The sequence below is a fragment of the Rhipicephalus microplus genome, chromosome 6 (genome assembly GCF_043290135.1).
Source record: "Rhipicephalus microplus isolate Deutch F79 chromosome 6, USDA_Rmic, whole genome shotgun sequence".
Classification (NCBI taxonomy): Eukaryota; Metazoa; Arthropoda; class Arachnida; order Ixodida; family Ixodidae; genus Rhipicephalus; species Rhipicephalus microplus.
This window is the reverse complement of record NC_134705.1, coordinates 189,349,490-189,371,850: the sequence shown is the minus strand read 5'-3', so window position 1 is coordinate 189,371,850 and position 22,361 is coordinate 189,349,490. Positions and strand designations below refer to the sequence as shown.

The 22,361-nt window shown below is 46.7% G+C and overlaps 1 protein-coding gene across 4 annotated transcripts in view; it reads right to left on the bottom strand.

Moving 5' to 3' along the window:
• capu (formin protein cappuccino) overlaps positions 1 to 18,241 on the bottom strand; it is a 39,139-nt gene extending 20,898 nt beyond the window's left edge. For 2 of the 4 annotated variants that reach the window (XM_075867292.1, XM_075867295.1), the window contains exons 1-8: positions 18,119 to 18,241; positions 14,498 to 16,223; positions 9,962 to 10,137; positions 8,236 to 8,380; positions 6,572 to 6,633; positions 5,515 to 5,607; positions 3,857 to 4,180; positions 1,138 to 1,552 (exon numbers count right to left, since the gene is read on the bottom strand). In XM_075867292.1, the coding sequence (XP_075723407.1) occupies positions 1,138 to 1,552; positions 3,857 to 4,180; positions 5,515 to 5,607; positions 6,572 to 6,633; positions 8,236 to 8,380; positions 9,962 to 10,137; positions 14,498 to 16,184 (2,902 nt within the window). In that variant the 5' untranslated portion in view covers positions 16,185 to 16,223; positions 18,119 to 18,241. Of the gene's footprint in view, positions 1 to 1,137; positions 1,553 to 3,856; positions 4,181 to 5,514; positions 5,608 to 6,571; positions 6,634 to 8,235; positions 8,381 to 9,961; positions 10,138 to 14,497; positions 16,316 to 16,740; positions 16,795 to 18,118 lie in introns of those variants that run through there. The other 2 variants (XM_075867294.1, XM_075867293.1) reach the window with 2 other exon arrangements.
• Between the last annotated feature and the right edge of the window lie 4,120 nt (positions 18,242 to 22,361).

The window sequence follows — 22,361 nt, the reverse complement described above, 5'->3', positions numbered from 1 at the left end:
TTCGATCCTGTGAACTTCGTTTCAGCAGTAGAGTGCCATAGCCAATAGACCAACGTGGCGGGTAAACACATCGGGGCCGAAATTTCCTACAGTGGCCACACTTGCAACGACGTGATGCAATCAATCATTTGCTCATGACATTCGTCACACTAAAGGAAAAAAAAGTCTCAATTCAATCAGCGAGTGCAGTACAATCCAACCCAATGAAAAACCTGCAGTAAAAGAACTAACACATAAGCGAGGTCAGTTCAGCCCAACTGCTTGAAAGTTGGACATACGTTCTTCATATGCGCCGGCGATGAGACAACGCTGGTCCTGAAAACCAAATCTCCGAACAAATCACCACAGTGTCACGCGCAGCAACGAATGTGGAAGAAAAGAAAAGCCCATCTTCTAGAGCACTTTCAGTCCTCTTGCGGCGTGACAGTATATAGAGAAAGGACAACAGCTGCAAATAGCCTGCGACAGTTGCTGAACAAACAGAAGTGCATGCCAACAGAAGACAGAATGCTGGCATAATTTTTGTTGCAATAGAAGCTCAAGGAAAGAGGGCACAACAATGAGAATAATCGCTGTTCGGGTTCCACGTTCGAAAACTATGATATGATTATAAGGAACGTCATAGTGCAGGGCTCCAGAATTTTCGACAATCTGGTGTTCTATAATGTGAACTTGTATCTAAGTACATGGGTCTGTACAATTCATTCACCCCATATACAGTCAAACGCCATTATTAAAGACAATATGTATGAGACAAATGAGTATAAGAGATACCAGTGTACCTACAGAGAAATAGGGGTTGATGAGAAAATGCATACTAGGTACCCTGCTGATAAGAGACACGTCATAAAACAGACAAGAATTGCTTCCCAGTGCATGTTTTTTTCAAAGAGGTTAAACAGTATTGAATGCGGCCGAGATTCAATCCCGCGAACTTCGAGTCAGCAGTAGAGTGCCACAACAACTTGAACATCGCGGCGGGCAGACACTGCAGAAGAAAAGCACCAAAGACACGCACAGAGCACTGTCTTCACTGTCTTTCTAGAGTCCCGTTTTTTACGCTACCATATTAATAAAAGTGTCATACCAACAAGCCCGCTTCTCAGCTATAATTATTGTACATCATGCTGAGCTCACCTGCAGCGTAGGCAGTGTGCCAGCCACCTACAGGTGGCGCTGGCATCGGCACCGGCCCTCCAGGTCCCGGCGGGGGCGGAGGCGGTGGCACTGAGGAGCCGTGCACCGGGGCCATGAACGACAGGGGTGGGGGTGGCGGAGGAGGCATGCCCATCATTCCGGGCAATGGGGGAGGGGGCGGCGGCATGGCCATGCCAGGGAATGGAGGTGGAGGCGGCGGCGGAGGAGGGGGCATAGCCATGCCCGGGAATGGGGGCGGGGGAGGCGGAGGAGGAGGAGGCAGGGTGCAGCAACCTGGCGGCGGAGGAGGCGGTGGTGGTGGAGGAGGGGGCGGAGGAGGCGGTGGCGCCACCTGGGAGACAGTAGTTGCCGTGGACGAGCGGTCAGCGCTCGTCATTATGACGGAGGTTGGGCCCTGCGAAGAGGCACAAGGTGTGTCATAGAGCCTGGTAAATTGTCCTCAATTGCAAACCTGCTGAACTGTGTCCGCAATTGTAAACATAGCTTTTTATTTAATAACCAACCTCTCTACCCTGTGCTATCATCACAGTGTTAGCACAGCAGTAACGTAGAAAGCGTCGCACAGGTCACCTGACCAGAGGATGGAGTGAATAACAAAATGAATACAATGAAACGATGATGGAGATGCTAAATGATGGCGATGACCTAAATGGCACCGAGCTGCTCAAGCCCTTCCCTTACATATATTCGCACACCTAAAGCTTTACTGCTTTACTGTCCGATTGTTTTTATCGCATGGAACTGACTGAAAGTTTTTTTTAAAGCTCTCTTTGAAACCTCAAAATCCGTGTTAAGAACGAAGAAACTAAGGTTGGTTTGGCCAGAAATCTTTGATCACACAAGCTCTTTACACTTAGTCCACCGAAGTACAGAAAGCTGAAACTTTTATAGAAAGACAAGAAAACAAAACTTTCACAAATTCTGCACTAAATGACACGAAGAAAACTTCTACTCCAACTCTTCATGAACCACCGAATTCCAGTCTCATTTGAAAACACTAATGAAAACTTAGTCACCACAGTGTTGACAAGAAAGCATTCAAGTTCAGTCTCAACCTTTTGCCCAACTATCATCTAGTGAGCTGCCCTAGTCTCTCCGAGCACTCTGTCAACACCACACTTTCTTTCATGATCACCAGCACGCTCTACTTAGCACGACAGATCACCACTGTGAATATACCCTCTAGTTGTCCCTAAAATGCTAATAAAAGGTTCCGAGAATGTCCCTGTGGCCTACAGCTACCTCGTTCAACATAGTTTTCAAATGGCAAGTGCTTTGACACCTATGACTGATTGGCTATCGAATGCGAATAGGCTGTTTTAGAGCTCAGTTCATGCTGTTCGTGTTGTTTTGGTACGTATGCTAAATTCAACATATAATGTGCATAAGCAAGACGCTGGCATGTGGTACCCGTGTGGTGATACCTGTGTGGTGATACCTGTGCAAAACTTCGGGTACCTGTACACAGGATTCTGTGTCCATCTCCTTAACATTAACTACAGTAGACTCTCAGTAATCTGAGCCTGAAGGAACCGGGAAAATATGTTCCATTTAACAGGAGTTTTGTTTACCAAGAGGTGAACATGAATGCAGAATACAAGCCCAAAACCAATTATTGCAGAGGCAATAGTTCCGTTTAAGCAGTAGTTCCCTTTAACAGACTTCCGTTTACTGAGAGTCTACTGTACTTTGCCCCGATGCAGTGAACAGCTAGCATCTTTATTAGCTCGAACGATGCAGCGACTGCCCCAGAAAGACATTGCTGGTCTGAGGTTGATCCCCTAACCAGGCCAAATTTTCTACAGCTAATCAGTTCCCCCATTTTGTGAAATCCATCATCCTGATTATCATCAGCCTGACTACGCCCGCTGCAGGGCAAAGGCCTCTCTCATGACCCGCTGGTCAACCCGGCCTTGTGCTTTCTGCGGCCACGTTATACCTGCGAACTCTTTAGTCTCATTGGCCCGCCTAACTTTCTGCCTCCCCTTCGTGCGTTTGCATTCTCTGGGAATCCAGTCAGTTACCCTTAATGTCCAGTAATTATCCTGCCTTCTTGCGCAGTGCCCGGCACATGTCCATTTTTTTCTTCTTGATTTGAACTATTATATCTTTAACTCCGGTTTGATTTCTGACCCACTCTGCTCTCTTCTTGTCTCTTAAGGTTACACCTATCATTTTCCTTTCCATTGTTGCTGCTTTGTCCTCAATTTAAGCTAAACCCTCTTTGTAAGCCTCCAGGTTTCTGCTCCATAGGTAACCTGTGAAACCCACATATATTTATTTCTTGTGGCTTCGTGCTACAAACAGGCGATTGTCAATCATCTCTTTCATAACCTTTACACCATAATGCGGGATTTCCAGGGAACTTACCAATTCACGCACGCATTTTCCGACTAAATTATGCGAAATCTGTTTTAACTTGAACTTTGAGTCTTACTTTCAGACCAGAACGAACGGAAGGTACAAAAGATGGTTTGATACTGCAAAGGGTTAACATGCATTGTGCTTACATTACCCAAAAAAACGTAGTTGCGGTCCGAGAGGCAACCATCTAGAATGGCTGCCTTCAACAAGTGAGGGACAGGCACTCCATAACTTTTTGTGCAGAGCTGACATTTTTTCTCAAGTTGCAACTGAGTGTAGCGAAAACTGTATGGTTCAAAAGAATGGCCGCTTTAACCATTGCGCAGAAACTCACAGCCTGCTCGTCCGTCTGGCATTCCTGGTGACGCAAGTCGACATGAGTCTGAGATTCCCGAGTTTCGTATTCTGCTTCATCCGTCTGAACAATGCCTACTGCGAACCTCCACTGCGCCTGGACCCAATTATCACAGGTGGCCGGCGCGACAGTCTGTGCCTCGCAAGACCGCAGCACGACCGAGAGGGTCTGAACCTCGCAGGACCGTTGAGACACCGGCGGCGCTGCTGTGGAGCGGGCGGGTGCAGCAGCCTGGGGCGCATCTATGTCTCGTGCTTTCCTGGTCAGTTCTTCTATGCCGGCCAGAGTTTGGTATTTGTCAATCTGCAGCAATAAACGAAGAAAGAAGACAAGAATTATATTTCTCCTAGAGAATGAACGACTGGGTGCGCTAAAGAAAAATCGACTTGTCAGCACTCGTCAACATGAGGCAGTAAGCAGCAGCCCTCATGGCAAAAAGAAATTAAAAGATGTAACGTGTACAATTTATCACAGCAAATATATATCAAAGCTAAGCAAGTCTCGAAGGGATCCTGCAACACTTTTCGAGCAGGATCTAAAAATGTTGCCGATCAGTAATCGGGTGTTTCAAGAAGATGTGTGCCGCACATATCACAGCAGGGGACGTAGAGTTTGCAATTGCAGTAGAACCTTGATTATGCAACTTTGATGAGACTGTGCTAAATCGTCGTATAATCTGGGCGTCTTATAATAAAAAAAAAGGACATAGGTAGCGACACTCAACTTTGCTCAAAAGAATGAATAGAGCACGCCAGAACACACGCCTGTGAAGTTCCCGTGGATTGAAATGCAACATCAATGTTTTTAGTAAACTAACGGCACGTACAATTGCTAGAGGTAACCATGCAATGTCACTTCGAATCTGGCCACTAAAGGCTCCGATGCGAATGTGCAGGCTAATAAAGCCAATGTAACATGAACTGAAGATAAAATCGAAGTGTGCGCATTACTTGCCCTAGGTCGACATTTCGTTTTGAGAGTACCGTGACTTCTTAGTAATACTGACCACAACATAGCTCACTGCTGCCACTGCCGCGAAAAAACAAGCATTTATATAGCTCTGCTGCCCAATTCCATAAAAAATCTGCGATTTGTTGTTTTAATGTAATGAAGAGATGGAACGTGCAGTACTGTCAAGACAAGGCTCATCTACTACATTACCAGCATAAGGACCAGGTAATTTCGATCAAAATCAAGACACTACAGTACTCATGGATTGAAACGTGACATTTTTTAGCTAGTATAACACCTACTACGAGCAATTGATCATGATAAGTACATCATGTAACTGCAAATGTTGCCGCTTAAAGTAATGATGGCTCTGCTGTAAACGTACGAGTCTAAATTACACCGATATGACTGAAACTTCAAACGCTAAAAACAAAGGTACTCAAACCTCACTATAACAAAATCACACCTTCCACGAAAATACTTTGTAATACCCGAAAATTTGTTATAAGAATATATTCGTAGCCCCATACTTATGACAGAACCATTCTTCACTTACTTAACCATAATCGATAATTCCTTATAGCCAGGTTCGTTATACAAAAGTTTATGTGTGTATGCATTACTCGGCTATAATTTTTTTATTTTTCAATCCGCGAGTACTGTACGTGTGGGAACACTGAACGCACCTCTTGCTCCAGGCGAACAACTTGGCCCTCGTAGTCGGTCAGCCTGGCAGCCTGCTCCCCTCGCAGAGAAAAGAGGGCCAACTCGTGCTCTTTCTGTCACGCGTAAAAACGAAAATGAGATAACCAAGTTACATGATATGGTGTAAAGAACAGGGCAAATTTGCTGTAGTGCACAGTCACTCTTAACACCGTCACTGCTTCGCAACATTGCGAAGAGGAAGGCAAGAATTTCAGCGTTTTTCCATTTTTCATTGCTGTCCCCCCATACACCCTTCGTGTAACGTCAAAAGCCTCAAGTTATATCTACGAAGTACAATATTTCAAAGGTGTACGGACACAAAGTCACATGGCCAAGACAGCCTTTGGGATCAATCCAGTGAGCATGCATACATCTACCAAATCTCAAATGTGAATATAGCCTCGTAAGTAACGTATATTAATTACGAAGTTGGTGTGCACAGACCAGTGCTATAAAACCACCGCTTGCCACATCGACATCATCTAGCGTGACCTCCAACTTCTGAGAAACCGCTACTGCGGCCGAGCTCTGTGCAGGCACAGCTCGTACGACAATGTCATCATCGCCCTTGTGCAGTTCTTTGACAGGATTTTGCCACACAGTGCAGCAATAAAACACCAAGGATAAACTTTTGTGAAAGTAAACTTTCGAATTCACAAGCTCCCTCCTCGGTTGGAAACTTCACCTTACAGCGGTGAGTGGATTAGTAGTGAGCCTCCGATGAGGATGGGCTCGATTCAAAGTGCCACAGGGAATTCCTCAGTCTCTATCTCTATCCCCGTTAGAAAACGGGGATACAGATAGCTCAACCTGATTCTATGTGGCAAAAATGCATATCTTCATAAGGTGGCCTCTCCTGTCCACTCTTTATTATGTAACCTAACGCTCGGTCTATTGTGTATTAAACATTAGTTAAAATAGCCGAGCTTGTCTGCCCCTGTCGTGTATTTATGAGCCAACCAGAGCACAAACTTCATGGCTGCTCTGATGAATTTCCACGAAGTACGCTTTGAGCTTAGACAAGTCAACAGAACGAACCTGAAGCTTCTCCAGTTCGTTCCGATGAGACTTCTTCAATCCCATGATCATCTGCTGTGCCTCTGCAAATCAAGTGTCGATAAGCGCATTGTGATTTGGCATTAAAGAGGTGCTGACACGAAATTTTTTACTTATCGTGCTTTTTGCGTCAAATGATAGGCCAAGCCCCTGAGAGCGTAGGAAACGTACCGATAAACGCGAGTGCGCCCTGAAAAATTATTTACAGCATGCTTTTAAAAGCTACTTTCGGTTCCTATTGTACCCTGACGTCTTGACGTGGTATTAGCAGTGCCACCAGGTGACAGTACACGTACACGCAAGCTTTCGTGACGTATCCAAACCCGCATGTCACTTCTTCAAATGATTTCTTTGCCCTCTGATAAGCTTATATCTTGTATTCACGTGCACGTACACTATTCCAGACTCCGCTCGCTCACTTCCCAAATACGCTGGATGACAATGACGATCGAGGAGGCGCAAGCTGCCATTTTTCTGTGTTTTGGTGCTTGACCTTATCGCATCTAACCAGACTGCTGCGTGAAGTCACCAGGATTAGTATTGAAGAGTATTGCAGAGAATCGTATGGCAAAGTAGACTCCGCTTTTGAAAAAAAGGTGTCAGTACCTCTTTAACATTCTCACATCATACAAGCAATGATAGCATAAGGCGTGTAACCCACTGAAATGACAGTTTAACAAAGGGCTGTTCAGTTTCAAGGGATTTTCGATGAGCTTAAACTCACAACAACGTGCTCCTCAAACTTTGCTAGAAGGAACCTCGTTGATATCGAAGGGGTTCAGGAGGCCTGTTCAGGGAGGATTACTTTTTGCAACAATGAAACTTTGCGCTATGATGAATCTCGCCTGCCCAATGATTGAAGCTTAGCTGACACGAGCAAAATGAAGAGCGAGCTTTGCTCAATCGTTAGCTGTGCCCATATGCCATAATCATAGGCACCTTGTTACGTTGCCCATAGGGGCATAGTGATGACAACGAGCTACGCCTACCGCTCTGCATGGTCAAGAAGGGTGGGCAAGCCAAGCGAGCAACCGAAACCAGCAGAAACTATTGTTTTGTTCCCTTTAATTTCTTTATCACACTACTTATTCGTAAAATGCTTCCGGCAACATGTTCACCCAGTTCGAATTCACAGTTGTCTCTTCTACTCGAACTTGATGTTATTAGTGAATTATAATGCTACAAAATCGAAAGTAGCACCGTCATTTTGACGGTGCCTGCTAGGGCCTGCGTAATCGTTTATTTGTAAAAAGTGTTTACATTGTGTTCTGAGGTACCCACCCCCCGCCCGAGTTTTAACAAAACAAGTTTTGGAAAACCTAATTAAATCAATATGGCCATACCCTAAAAAACTTCAAAATTCGCGACACCACATTAACGTCCAAGTTGCTGCAAGTTCCAGCCCGAAAATTCAAAAATTATAAACTTCAACCTCCATTTTCTCTTCCAATTATTCTCTTATGAAGAGGAAATGTACGACAACCAAGTTCTGAAAGAATAATTTATTTGTCTGCTCCGATTCAATATTCCACTACAGAGTCCCTTTAAACTGAAATATATTACACTAAAGTAAAGTGAAATCACGTTTGCACATGCATACAATATGAAGAGCATATACAACAATGTTAAGACTGTCATGACCCCACCTGCTTCCGTGTACCGAAGTCCGGGCCTGGCATCACCTTCCGAGTCCGGTGGCGGCCAATAGTCCGTGGTCAGCTTGCCGGGCACGACATTGCTGGCTGGGCATGCCGGAACTTCAGAGTGCGTCCAGTAGTACATCAGGTCAGGCTGCAAAGAAAGCAGTTGCGGACTCGCCAGTTTACAAACAATCCTGAAGTTTCGTATTAGGATGTCGCAAAGACACAACGGTACCATTGCCTATTGCGACAAGCATTATGATCAACTTACAATGAATGAGAGAACGGTTCCGGAGACCGAATTTAAAGCCAGTGTAAGTGTTAAATTAATTTGTACCGTACTTTGCAGCAACTGTTAATGCAACATAAATAATTATATAAATATTGTACACTCAGTCATGCTGCAATATTTTTTAAACCGAATTGAACAACCCACTCAAGTTGAATGCAATTGTTGTCTGGTGACAGCGAGTACTCTTAAAAAGGTATAAAAATTTAAAACTCCAGCCCGAAACGCCTCCCATACAAGGTCTCATTCAACACGGCACCTTCTCACCAAAGTAATTGTGTGTAGCAAAATATTTCAGCCAGAAGCAAATCAAGTGATACAGGGGCTCTCGAAGTATATTGGAAGTGTGGGGGCGAAACTTGTGGGCATGAATATATATATATATACATATATATATACATATATATATATATAAGTGAACTTGTAGGGGCGTTAATACGTATCTGTTTTTGCTAAGGCGAAAAAAGGAGGGAATTGAACAGCTGATAGTGGGGGGGGGGGGGCATGCCCCCCTGGTTTTTAATTTGTGGGGGCAACGGCCCCCTCTGCCCCCCCCCCCCCCCCCCGGTTCCAGAGCCCTTGAAGTGATACATAGAAACTTTCGGCAACAAGAATGCTTAATTTATCATCAGCTCAGCGCTTGAGATCTCTTCCCTGCCAATGGCGCACAGAATCGCAAAAAGTAAGACGCGCCTCCTAATGAGGATGCCATGTGGAAAAGCGATAGAGTATTTGTGGAAATATTGTACTGCCATAGTCGGCATGTGGCTAGTTTAGCATGCAAGACGTGCATTAGTCCCTCATCCTATCAGCATGCAATGCTTTGAGATTGTGGTACACCAACATGGAACAACTACACCATAGTGTAAACAGTACAGTCTTACCGGCACTATTACTACCACACATGCTCAAATGTAACGCAAGCTTTCTTTGCAGATTTTTGCTACATAAAGTCGAGCCTCGCATAGGAATTGAATACAGAAATGACAATTTTTTTTTCCATCCTAGACCCAATGAAAAGTCGTTACAATTGTGGTTGCATTTTAATTAGGTAGGTACAGTATTAAAATGTGGCTAACGAACCCTTATGTGCAAGTTACTTTCTATGCCAATTTTTTTAATAAAAATATGTAAAATGTGTGTCAGACACGTTTTTAATAAAGGAGAAAAGTGTATACTCAAGGGCTAGTTTTTATTAGTTGGACACAATACTAATGAGATCTAACGAACATCCATGCCAAGGAAAGCATTGGGAAAGAAAAGTGGATGAAAGGGCAACCTGCTGTGGGCAGGGACCGAACCTGCGACCTTTGAATAATTCTGCGACCTTTGAATGCTCTACCAACTGAGCTACCCCGGTGGCTGTCCCCCCTTCACTTATTAGGCACATGGATGAACCAAACGTTGGAGCGCCAAGGACGCCACTTCGGCAACACGACTCACCCGAAAGAGAGACTCGAGCGGGGCGTTGTCGTCCTCAATTTGGCGCAGCACCCCCACGGCTAGGAGGTGGGTGCAGAACTGAGCTGCCAGCAGCTTCAGGTCCTGCTTGGTCAGCAGGAACCGGAGGTAGTGGTCCTCCGGGAACGTGGTGCAGAACCAGTTGAGCAGCATCTGGCCTGCAACAACGGTGCAACGCTGTCAGTCGATGTGCCGAAACTCCCACCAGTTGAGTTCACTTACAGCCTGCACTACGGCCCAAGTAGTATTGCTACGAAAGAGTGGCTACTTGGGCTGAGTGGCTACTTGGGCTGGTTTGTATTGCATTTGAAAAGAAATATACTTTCTTAGTGGGCAGAACATTTCAAAAGGACGTCAGATTGGACAGAGTGCATAGTGGTCGTACGCAAACTAATGTGCTTTGTCCTATCAGACTTCCTTTTAAAACTTTCCTGCGCACTAAGAAGGCGTATTTATTTCAAAATAATAAAGCTACTTACATTTCTTTATTACTATTAATGTGATTGGGTTTCAACTACATGAATCGTCACAATGGCTCGGCACATGCCACACTGCTATGTGTAGGAAACAGACTTCCGATTACTGCTCGCTTCTACATAGAGTATCACTAGACTTTGTGGGCGCAAGTTCACCCACCCACTACATCACCCTGGCCACATGACAATATTCCATGCTTACGCCCCTCCCTGCATAATCACTCATTTGTTGGCCAGCTTAGCTTCTCATCCAAACACACGGCCTGGTTAATTTGTTCGTTACCAAAAAATATGGCTACAGCAAAGCCCAAGGTTGATAAAACACTGGCGGGGTGGTAGTTCATAGTAGTTGTATCACTATGGCAACGCACAGGCTGAATCGCATTTATTTACATGACTTGGCCCCACCAAAGTGTTGTCACCAACATTTTAGATGTGAAAGGCAAAAATGCTATTTCTTCAGCCTCTCCTCCTCTCTCCAATACTGTAAAAGTCAAATTGATGTGGCGAAAAAGGGTGTGCTCCCTTCGAGTCTGGAGCTCCAAAACTTCCTTGTAGATGTCAAAATATAAGAACGTCTGAAATTCGGGGATGCTACAAATTATTAGCGTCCAACTTTTCAAAATTCCAGACCAAATTTTAGGTACAAAAAAAAAAGCATTATTTGAGCCTCTACTTCTGCCACACCTACTATCTGCATATTGGAACCAGAGTTTTTTTTTCTTATATAGATCAAATCATTCGTGTCCACACAGAGCCTGAAAGGTAGCTTCGCCGCAGTACATCAATAAAATGAGGTGAAGCACATTAAAGCTCTGAAGGGGCCGCTAATTATACGTTGACTTCGGAAAGTACTTGTCTTTGGGAAGTTTGAATAGTACAAATTGAATAACAAACACTATTTGCAAGAAATTCAAAATTTCAAATATTCGTACACTCCTGATTTTAAGTTCCAACAAATATTTTGATGGAGCTACCACTCTCCTCCTTCTTACAAGAATACCCCCAAGCATGCGAACCAGTAAGGCCGAAAATGTACGTGCTGCAATACGATTAACACAGAAATAAATGAAAGCACGACAATTTCTACAGTCTAAGACAATAGACACTTCTCGTAATTTACTAGTGCACTCATCTGCACTGCACATTTGTCCAATTGTCAATCGGCAGTATGGACGTGATGCACGAGACACCTGCCCGTCTAAAATTTGACCAGCCCCCTCTTAAAGAAGCTCTGGAGGGGCAGTACTAAAAGCTAATACCTTCAGAGACACCCTTTGTCCTCCTCCTCTCTCCCCCCCTCCACCCCACTCTAGCAAATCTTCCGAGGTAGCAGCCGTCTCGCCCCGTAAGTACAAACCCCTGTTGACCCTGTACATTTACTTGGTCAGGACTCTCCTGGCATTGTCTATAGAGCACGGTCGTGACTATGCATGATAATCATAACCGTGGACCCCTGATGATGCATTCCATGAACTGTTTAGTCACCACCTTCATCAGCCCTGGATTAGCAGGCACTTGTGTTAAGTAAGTTCTTGTTTCATTTTACTTTTGCTTCAATGGCCAATTCCGTTTTCTTTCGACTCAACCAACAAGGGGGGGGGGGGGGGGGGGAGGGCTGTCATGCAACATTGAACATGCGTGTTGTAGCAAACGAATATTGATGCAGTCTATCACGTTGTCCAAGGCTTCGCTGAGACACAAAAAATCAATATGCATGCACTGCAGGCGAGTTTGCGAGAATGGTATGGCGTCTACTGCTCTCAAACATATAAGATGCCACAGCTACACCAAGCCTACACATTAAATTCTTTAGCCACAGTAATGTTGGAGCGCCATCCTGTTGCTGCTGCCGGTTTTCGCAAGGGCAACACACCCAGACAAAACATTGAATTACTCTTTTGTGTACGAGTGCATGAGTATATACTGTATGGACATTGTGCATATCATATAGTTATCCCCTGACACATGGAATAACAAACCAGGCAATAAACAAGGTTAAAGTCTCCAGGATTATCATCAAAAAACTATATCTTCGAAAGCAAGAAGGAGAATCAAAATTAAATTTTGGGAGTGTTAGTCAGTGCCGCTCCTAGCTATAGACGTCAGACTCTGGAGTTTTGCGGACAGGCAGCCCCACCTGTCGACGCAGTTTTGAGTAGTGCAAAGCCCGAATATCTAGCACAGTTTGCTGCGCAACCAGATGCAACTGCAGCGTAAAAAAAAGTGATTGAGCTAATTGTAAGGTGTATTTAGCATCGAACTTTCCGAAAAAGAGCTGCGAGTTTTTCTCCGCTAGTCTGGTGCATCACCGAACCGCCGTGAAGGGCTTGCTGGTTCACTCCCCAGTACGAAGGCAAAAACAAAAGCATATGCAACAGCTCCGCGCTCAACGAAAAAAAGACACCAGCCAACGCTACAGTTGCGTTGTGAATTGTTACGGACGTTAAGGACTTCGTTTTACTGTTTTCCACAGCTTTCGCGAAGCAGAACGGCGAGAGCACTGGACATGTGCGATTGTGTTGGGTAAGCGAATCACTCGCGTTGTCTACAGCCATTCGCGTGAGAAAGTGTGATAACAAAGGTCTCCTGTTATTGTTTTGAGTAGCTTTAATATCAAAAGGAACCGTAGTAACTTTGATTATGAAGCTTAAGAGAGCTTCTGACCGTGGTGTGCACCGTGCAGCAGTAGACAGGTGACTATGAACATCGCACATGCCGTGACTGCCGATAACCTGAAGCCCCACAGCAATACACCTGAGGGCTTTCAAGGCTCTAAGTTCCGGCTTCATTTATGAAATGCGAACAGGCACGTCATACAGGTAAATCGCAAAATGATCGGGACCACAGTAGTTTTTTTTTGCCGTTGGTCTCCGCGATTGCCAGAGCTATCTCGGAGGCCTCGGTTTTAGATTTTGTTATACACCGAGAAAGTGGGCATGCATGCATCCCCGTTTGCAGTACATACAAATGGATGACAACCATTAACAAAACATTCTAGCATGCGTGATGAAACAGCTCAACGCACTGGAAGCGAGAGGTCGAAGGAGAATGCAACTGCAACGACGAAAATCGCCAGGGCTATTTGTGCCAAATAAAGTGAACTTCGTACCACTGATCGTGAAATAGATTGCTCATCTATACACTTCATCACTTTGGCATCATGTGTATGCCCAAGTTTGACGCATTTAGGCATTACAGAACGAATGTCGGAGTACTTGCCTGTAACTCGATGTCATGCGATGCTCGCTTGCACTTAAAGTACGTGCCAGTTGCAGTACACCGAATTAACTGAAACATCTTTCACATCGTACCCGCAGTTTGTTTTGATGAGCTTCTTACTTTTCTGAAGAGAGGTTGAATTGAAATAAGAACCTTGCCAGGTCCTTGATTTTCAGGAAACCGCGCCTCAAGGTGAACGAAAGAGGAGGGCCTATGCACGTTCGCTTGCGGACGGCTTACTTTGTACTACCCATTTATGGCCGGCGCATCGATGGGGGCGCTGATGGCGGCATTTTTCGCAGCGCCGCCTGGGCAGAGTCTGACATCTATGGCTGCGGGTGGTACCGACCGACACTCCCAGGTTTACATGCGCAGAAAATACCCAATAAAGTGGACAGAATGATGACGGACACTGTAGATTAATTGTACAGCATCCGACACACTACCTGAAGGTTGCAGTCTTTCACCCCTCTTCACATTATTATCGCTACTACAATGCCATTACAAGACTAGAAACAATGTTCCCTATACCTTGCTTGCAGGCCCGTAGCCAAGAGAGAAGGGCTTAGCCCCACCTCCGATTACTCAGGATTTCTTTTCAGCAATACGAAGGACTTGGATGTGATATCATGGGCACACAGGACTTACGACCTCGTCGTTCGTGCTGTTTAACTTTGCAGGTGTCAGACCAACTCGCCCAAAACCAAAGCACTACTAGTACACACGCTTCAAATGCATTCTAGCTAAAAAAAGACACACACAAAAGGCTGTAAACATAAGGCACGATAAACAAGCCCAATGAAGAGGCACGGGTAAGTACCTTCGAATTTTTCGTAAATGCTGAAGTCGAGCTTTTCGGGAACCACTTTGGGCCGGTTCACTTTGGCCTCGATGGCGGCTCGCTCCAGCGTCAGGGAGGCGACCTTACGGAGCACGTTACCGGCCAGAGGAGGAGCGTCATCGTACGCCGAATGACGACGTCCACCACCACCACCCGCGGCACTGGAAACTGGGGCACTGCCGGGCTTGGCGTCGCCACTTTCTTCGCTGACCGCGGCCGCAGCCGAAGACAGTGCGCTCGACGGCGCCGAGAATTTGGGAAGTACAACCTTGCGGTGCTGCGTCAACGTGAAGGTGGGCGCGGCGTAGCCCGCCGATGCGTCGCTGCCGGCGGCCGCCTTGTTGGCGTCGCCGCGACCCAGACTCGTGCATGACGGCGCGCGCGTGTACGACAGCGTCGTTGAGTCGGCTTCACTGTGAGAACGCACGCGCAGACCGGAGGTCCTGTACGACGGTAGACCGCTGCCGCCGGCGGTCGCTGCGCCATTCGCGGTGACAGGCGCCGCCGACGAGGGCGGGGTCTGCGGTTGCGGAAACACGAAGTCCCCGGCGACGTCCTCTCCGAACACGGTCGTATCGCTCGCGTTGCTCGGAGACCGCTGCGGCGGAGTCGTCGGCGTCGTGGCTTCGACGTCCTCGAGAGATGCCGCCGTTCTGGAGGTCGACGCGTCGCCGGCGACAACCACGCAGTCTTCGGACTCCGCCAGGTGCGAGACCGTGTCGACGTACAACGATCCCGAGCTCTCCGGGCTCGATTCGCTCCTCTTCTTCGGAGTGCCGTTTGCACTCGCAACAACCGCGTGAGATTCGGTGCCCTGACATTGTGCCGAGGCTACGGCGATGTCGTGTTCCCGAGCCGCCGCCTTTCGCGTTGGCTGCGGAGTCCTGCGCACTTTACCCCTGACGACGTCGCGGCCCAACCGAAACAACCCGGGACTACCTTTGGGCGTCTCGGACAAGCAGTCGCTCGAGCCTTTGACTCTTTTATCGGCGCTACTGCTGCTGCTCGATTTGTTGCCCATGGTGTCTCCTTTGGGCGCGGTAGCTGCCGCTTTCAAAGGGCTTGACGGTGCGACGCTGGCGTGCGCGTCATCGTGATCGCAGCCGCCGCCTTCGGCGGCCGACGCATCACCTGCTGCCGAGGCGGCGACGCGCAGCAGACGACCTACGCGGTCAGGCTTAACGATCCTCCGCCAATGGCTGGCCACCGAGACCACGGGCGCGGGGTCCCGTTGGCTCGCACCGTGGCTACGCTTCGACTGGAACGAATCCGTTGTGACGACGGCGGAGTCGTCTGCTTTGACGGCGTCGTCTGCTCCGGGGGAGGTTGCGACGGGCTCTGATGGCGGCGCAATGCCGGCCTTTTGTTCTGGATTTCGGTGGTTGTTGCCGTTTTCATCGTGCACGGTGACGGCGGCCGGTCGCTTCTCGAGGAAGACCGAACACCGCGGCGACGACGTACTACATTTTGGCGCCGCACGGTCTCGCTTTTCGCAGGCGACGGCTGCTCTAGCGACGACGGTCGTAGTTCCAGCAGCACGTGAAGGAATGATGGTCGCTGCCGCTGCGAACTTCTCGATCTCGTCGCCGAAACGCTGGTGGCTGGCGTTGGGCGGCGGGAAGCGCCAAAAACGCCACTCGACGAATTCACCACGTTCGTCGGTCATGGGTCCAACCTGACGCCGCTGTGCGCCTCACGCCTCCACCTGCGAGCGGTAAAACGCCACAAAACTCTCAGAAACCAGAAACAGCCTCACGAACGTCGGCGGGCAGGAAATCCGGTAGGACGCATGCATACGACGCGGTGCAACACACTAAACTTTCCCTGTCGGCCAGCGCAATCCATGCATTTTATTTACACCGCAAACGACAAGAACTTCCAAAGGCTGCTGGGCGCAGCGCATATCTGATAAGAGCTCTGTAGCAGCTTGTCCGGTTTAGGAAGGACACGTCATTCGAAGGAAATGCTCAATCTGCGCATGGCTTTGGCATATCGCACACATATCGCGACCGGTGATAACCTCTATACGCTTACTGCCACTCCATTAGCGATCCCAACATATATACACCTGCGCGCTGCTCAGTATCGCGATAACAGAAAGGCGATATATAGCGTACATGGTAAATATGTGTCGTGCTCTGTTAATTGTAATCACACGCGCAGATAAGGCCGAGTTCTAGATACCGCAAAAAAAAAAAAATTGGCACAGCGTATAATCGTACCGTAAAATGAAGCAACCCAGAATGGCCTCGCTGGAACAGCGCTCCCTTGTTTTTCTTTTTTTTTTTCTCCTTCTCTTTTGGCTCATACCCACTGGGGGGGGGACTGGCCAAGAATTGAAGCGGTCTTGTAAAATCTTACTCAATCGTAGAGTAATCGAGGTAATAGAAAAAATAACCTTACAAATGTTGTACGCTCCCGAATTCTCGCAGCTTCGTCTTCTTCTAAGCAGCCGAGATTACAAGCCGCTATAAAAGGCTGAAGCCGAATCGAATGCGGTATATTGCTCTGAATCGAAAGAGAAAAAGAAATTTGTGGGCGGCTATACCAGAGCAAAGTGAATACAGCGTAGCATAGCGTGGGCGACTGAATGACCTTTAGCTGGCACCCTGTCATAATAAATTATTCCTCGACACGTTGATCGCAAATAGGGTAGGAATAGGTCAACTTACTTCAGTACGCATATGCGAAGCATAGTTATCGACCATACATGACCGCTTGCACGGCAACAATTTGCTAACAAGTTAAAGTAGCAATATGAGCTTGTCAACACTGGCGTAATATTTGTTGTGACGTACGTTATACTTTGATTTTGTCGCTTTCGTGTAAAAGAGCGCAGTGCATCAGAAAGCATGTCTTTTTCTGCTCGTTTTTTTTTTCTGTACGTTCGTCGAGAAATTTGGGTTTCATCCGAAACATGTTTTCGCCACAGATAGCGCATGCATTGTTCTGAAACCGAAAACGAAATATACATTCTGGGCACCCCGACACTCTCTATTTTTCTCTCACTCACCACATACAACTTTCCAGCACACAGACGTAGAGGGAAAAAAAAAAAATCTCCATGCATACAAACACACAGGCATACTTCGTATCGCGGGCGGCAACTTTAGTAGATATGTGTACAGTCGGCGTCAGAAGTTTAGAGACCACTGTAGGTTTGACGACAACTTCGAACTTTTCAACAATTTGCGAGAGTATTCGGTCGAAAGAAGAGGCCGCGGTTATCTAAACTCGAGGCTGGCCACAGAGGCAGCGGAAAATATTCAGGTTTTTTTTATATATATAAACTTTTAAAGCGGACTGTACGTAAAAGAAACCGCTGCTAGCAGTTCCTGCTACATGGTTCTACCTACAGTAGGAAAGGACCCATAGCTGTCACATAATTTTAGCTGTACCTGATAGTGTCATAGCCTTAGCTGAAGCAGATGGTGCTAACCGGGTCACAAATAGCCTTAGATGCAGCAGATATGTGTTGGAGCACGCTGGCGCTTCTTCGCGATGTTATGAGCCGTTTCGAGATCGCGCCGCTTTCCTGAGCACGGCTATAGCGTCCGCGTCGTTCCGCTCGAAGAAATCCACAACAACAAAAAAACTCACCAGTTGCGCTTTGTCAACTCCACGTGCATGGTTCGTTTCGCCGCGTGCCACGCGCGACACGAACACGCAACTTTTCTTGCGTACAGAGCGAACACAAACGCAGAAAACAAACGCAACTCGGCCGAGCTTCTTCCACAAAGCGACCGGCCAGGGCTGCTATAGACGTCACCCGACGACGTCGCTATAACGCCGCTGTCCGGTTTCGTGGGTGAGAGCGAAAAAAAATGGCCACCGCCGGACTGGAAACGACCTTGCTTGAAACGGGAGGCATCCCCCTCTCTCTCTCTCTTTTTACTGGCTGGCTATCTTGGCGTGATCTTTTGTTCTTATTCTACTTCGTGCGCTTGGCGAGCAAAATAAAGTTTGGCGCGACTCTTTGCGCTGCTGGCATACGAGCTTTCTTGATCGTCGTCTCTCCTCTCTTTTCCCCTCGCCATTTTTGGTTGCTGGTTGGAGCGGTTTTCGGAGTGGTATGGACCATGTGGGACCCGGCGATGCGTTCGCCGGGCCCTGTTTATCTGTTTATTATTACTGCTATTTCTGTTTTTTGCTGCCATCCTGCTCCGCAGTCCGTCGTTTCATTGAAAGGCGTCCGCTCTAGCAGCGCTGTAGCGGAACCGTGGTTGTGTGTGCGTGCGATGAAGAGAGAGAGAGAGAGCGGAATCACGATGTCATGGTGTGCGGTATTCAGCCAGCGCAGCGTCGTTGTTTGTGGTCGTTGCGTACGGCGGAAGTCCTATACGCGCGGTCGTTCCACGCTCGCTGAACCTCGCCCTTGTTCTTTTTTCATTTTATTTCTTTCTTTTTCTTTCCCTTCTGTCCAGTCGGCCGTGCAAATTAACCATGTGCTTCGTTACGGTATTTCACGCCCAGGCTAAAGGTGAGGTCACAGGTGTGCGTTGGATAAATGCGTAATAGAAGAGCCGGAGCTCAGCCGCTTAGCCATGCTCGTTTTGTGAAGAATCGTTCAAGAAAGCTATGGGAGGAGGTAGAAATAAGCGTCTTATTGTTCGAAACGGTATTTAAAAAAAGGATGGAAAAATCAGCTCATCTTTGTATGAATTCCCCCTCAATTCGTACGACAGGTGTATTTGTCGAAGACCTTGTGATAAATAAACACTGCAACCGTAGACGTGCGCTGGTGGGGGGGGGGGGGACAGCACACTTATCGTAACATGCAGCGGGACTTCATCCCCCCTCTGCTTCCTTCTCAAACGGAGAACTCTGCGCCCAGTTAGGGCTGCAATTTATTTATTTATTTATTTATTTATTTATTTATTTATTTATTTATTTATTTATTTATTTATTTATTTGGATACAAAGAATACCCGAAGACACAGAGTAATTAGGGAGAAATAGGCTGGCAACTGCCGCATAGAGGGGCACAACGCCTGGCTGCTTTTTTGCGAAGAGGAAATGGAGAAAGCAAGGTCGGAGGAAAGAAAGAATAAATAAAAAACACACACATTAACACAAATAAGGAACAACTCCCAGAATCTCGGCCAATCTCCCAGCGATTGTGGGTAGCCGTAGGGGAACTGTGATTTTCGCTTGGTTGCATAAGATGTCAGGTGCGCATCCCCATATCATATGGCACAGGGTTTTCGGTACATCCAAGTTCATCAGTGGCGTACTCAAGGAGCCCCCCCCACCCCCCTACTCCCCAAAGTATCGCAGTTTCGCTTGCGTGTATACACGCACATATTCAATCGCACGCACGGACATACATAAAGTATATAGAAGTGAAGCACCCCACCCTCGAAAAACTCTCTCGTTAAGCTCCCCCTGCAGTAGATTACAGATAGCAATGTTCGGTCGGTGAAATTCGCTGCGCGAGGATGCCGTGAACGTAAGAATTTGGGTTTATTCGTTCCGAGCTCGACGAACGACGAGAGTTCGTCTTTAAAATAACAAAAAAAAATGCTAAGCAAGAATGAAGGAATGAACCTTCATTTCATCTATAATGTATACTTTTTTCAAGAAAGGTACAGGAGCTAAAGGCGAGCAACACCTGACAGGGGCCCCTGTACCCGTAACGTGTTACTACATCTTATTACATTATATGATCGGAGTTAATCAGCGGCGACTGAAAACACGCATAATGGTTATCCATTTGCGATGGAATGAATTGGGAACATAGAAAATGGCACATCATTATTGCCGCATAGCAGTTACATGTTCTGCTACTTTCTTCAAAAGAAGAAGATGGAATGAATGACCCTGCTGCAATGAGTGTATATCTCTGCATCATTTTTTTTTTTGTAACATGAAAACTATTTACCAATAAAAAAAAAGACTGCTTCCTATATACGTGAGACAAAACGAACACAAATTCAGCTAATTTTTCAACCCATATCGGTTTATTATTTTCTAAATTTTTATTTCGGGAAGTGCTTATTTCTCAACACATTTAGAAGATAAACAATTTTATTTGTCGAACAACGCAACTCCCGTTTCGTGGCCGATCCTCCGCTGTGGGTGGCACCCGTTTACGAAGGAACAACCAAAAATGCGATTATCATCGAGGCACGAGCATAATGTCTTGTTTATATTATTCACAATCGAAACTTGGTTTTCCGAAATTCCATTCACTGGATGATTGTAATCAATCTCATTGTATTTCTTTAGTAATTCTAAGTAGTTCCCAGTAAGTTTTAGTAATTTTAAAGTAATTCTTTAGTTGGTTTATACCCTATGCCAACGATCTATTCCTTGCATTAACTACCGGTTCTCTTATGTGATTCTTAAAGAGAAAAGAAGAGAAAAGTGAGCCCCCGTAACGGTCTCAGGGAAAGGACACCACAGTAGCTCAAGAGGGGTGAGGGTAAGGAGGGATTAAAAGGATAGGATTAAATGTATAGAGATAGAGAGAGGAAGGAGAGAGCGAGGACCAGGGACAGCGAACGACAGAAAACGACGGAAGTAAAGAGGAGATAGAAAAGATGGACCCGGTCGAAGGAGTTCGAGGACGGGTCACCACTCAGCGAGAGCTCTTGTCGGCGGCAGGAGATGGCGTAGGGCGAGCCGGTCGGCCAGAGCTGCGCTGTCGTCGGAGATCGCGGGGGCACAACCGGTCGGCACGAAATCCAGAGAGCGAGTCAACTACCGGTCTCATGGTCCGACCTCCCGCAACGGTGGTCTAGTGTTTACAGTGCTCGACCGCTGTTCCGAAGGTCGCGGGATCGAATCCCGGACTTGAGGGCCCTGTCTACTTGGTATACATGAGCACGTCATCTAACCGGACGTGCTTGAAATTTGCGGAGCCTTCCACTACAGCGTCCCTGGTAACCATATCGTTGTTTGTGGGCGTTAAGCCCGAGCAATATTTCTCTTCAGCTCAAAGCGAGGTCTCCTGGCAATCCCCCACCCTCAAGAGTACAGGACATACAAAACTTCAGACCGTCCAGGAGGCCCACGATGGTGCGGTGGCTCTAGGTTTACGAGTCCCGTTACAGATGAAGTCATCTGTTCAGGACCTGAATAAAGAAAGTTCTTGTCCGGCAAGCCGAAGATGGTCCAAGGATTTCGAGGCGTCGCCTTAAGCAACGCCATCATCATCGACGGAAGGTGGGACGGGACAGGGGTTAATCCCTTCCCCCCCCCCCCGCCTCACCCGAAGGAAACTGCCGGACTCCTCCTTCTCGACCTTCTAAGCCGAGAAAAATATGAACTTTCGCCACAATTGCAGCCTTACGTAATTCTTATGTCGACTAGTTCATTAATTAATGAATAGTTGTTTTATGTGTCAATTACTAGTAATGAATTATGTAATGCGCCCCGAACTCAGCAAGAGATTATTTTAGTAGCTGTGATAAAGTCCTGAATGGCAAAGAAAACATTCCTGTGGCTGTGCCCCAGAGTGTACAGTGGCCCCAAAAGAAAGAACACGTTCTGATAGTTCGCCAGGCCCAGTTTTCGAAGAGTCGGTCTTCCTGAGTCGGTGATTCGTTTTAAATACAGTTTACCCATTAATTACTTATATATAATTTAATTATTTAATTAATTATTTCATATGTCACGTCATTTCAAGGTATTACATGACTAATCCCCCTTAGTCGGTAGGAGCCAAAAATCAAGGTACAGCAACCGGAAGGATACGCTGCTAGTGGTACTGCCAGATATATTCAATTCTTTGTCCCCCTTCCTCATTCTTGTTAATTTGTTTTATAATTCTGGTTTATCGCATTCTTCTGCACATTTACACGTTTTTTAAAAGGAACATTATTATTGTTCCTATCTAATT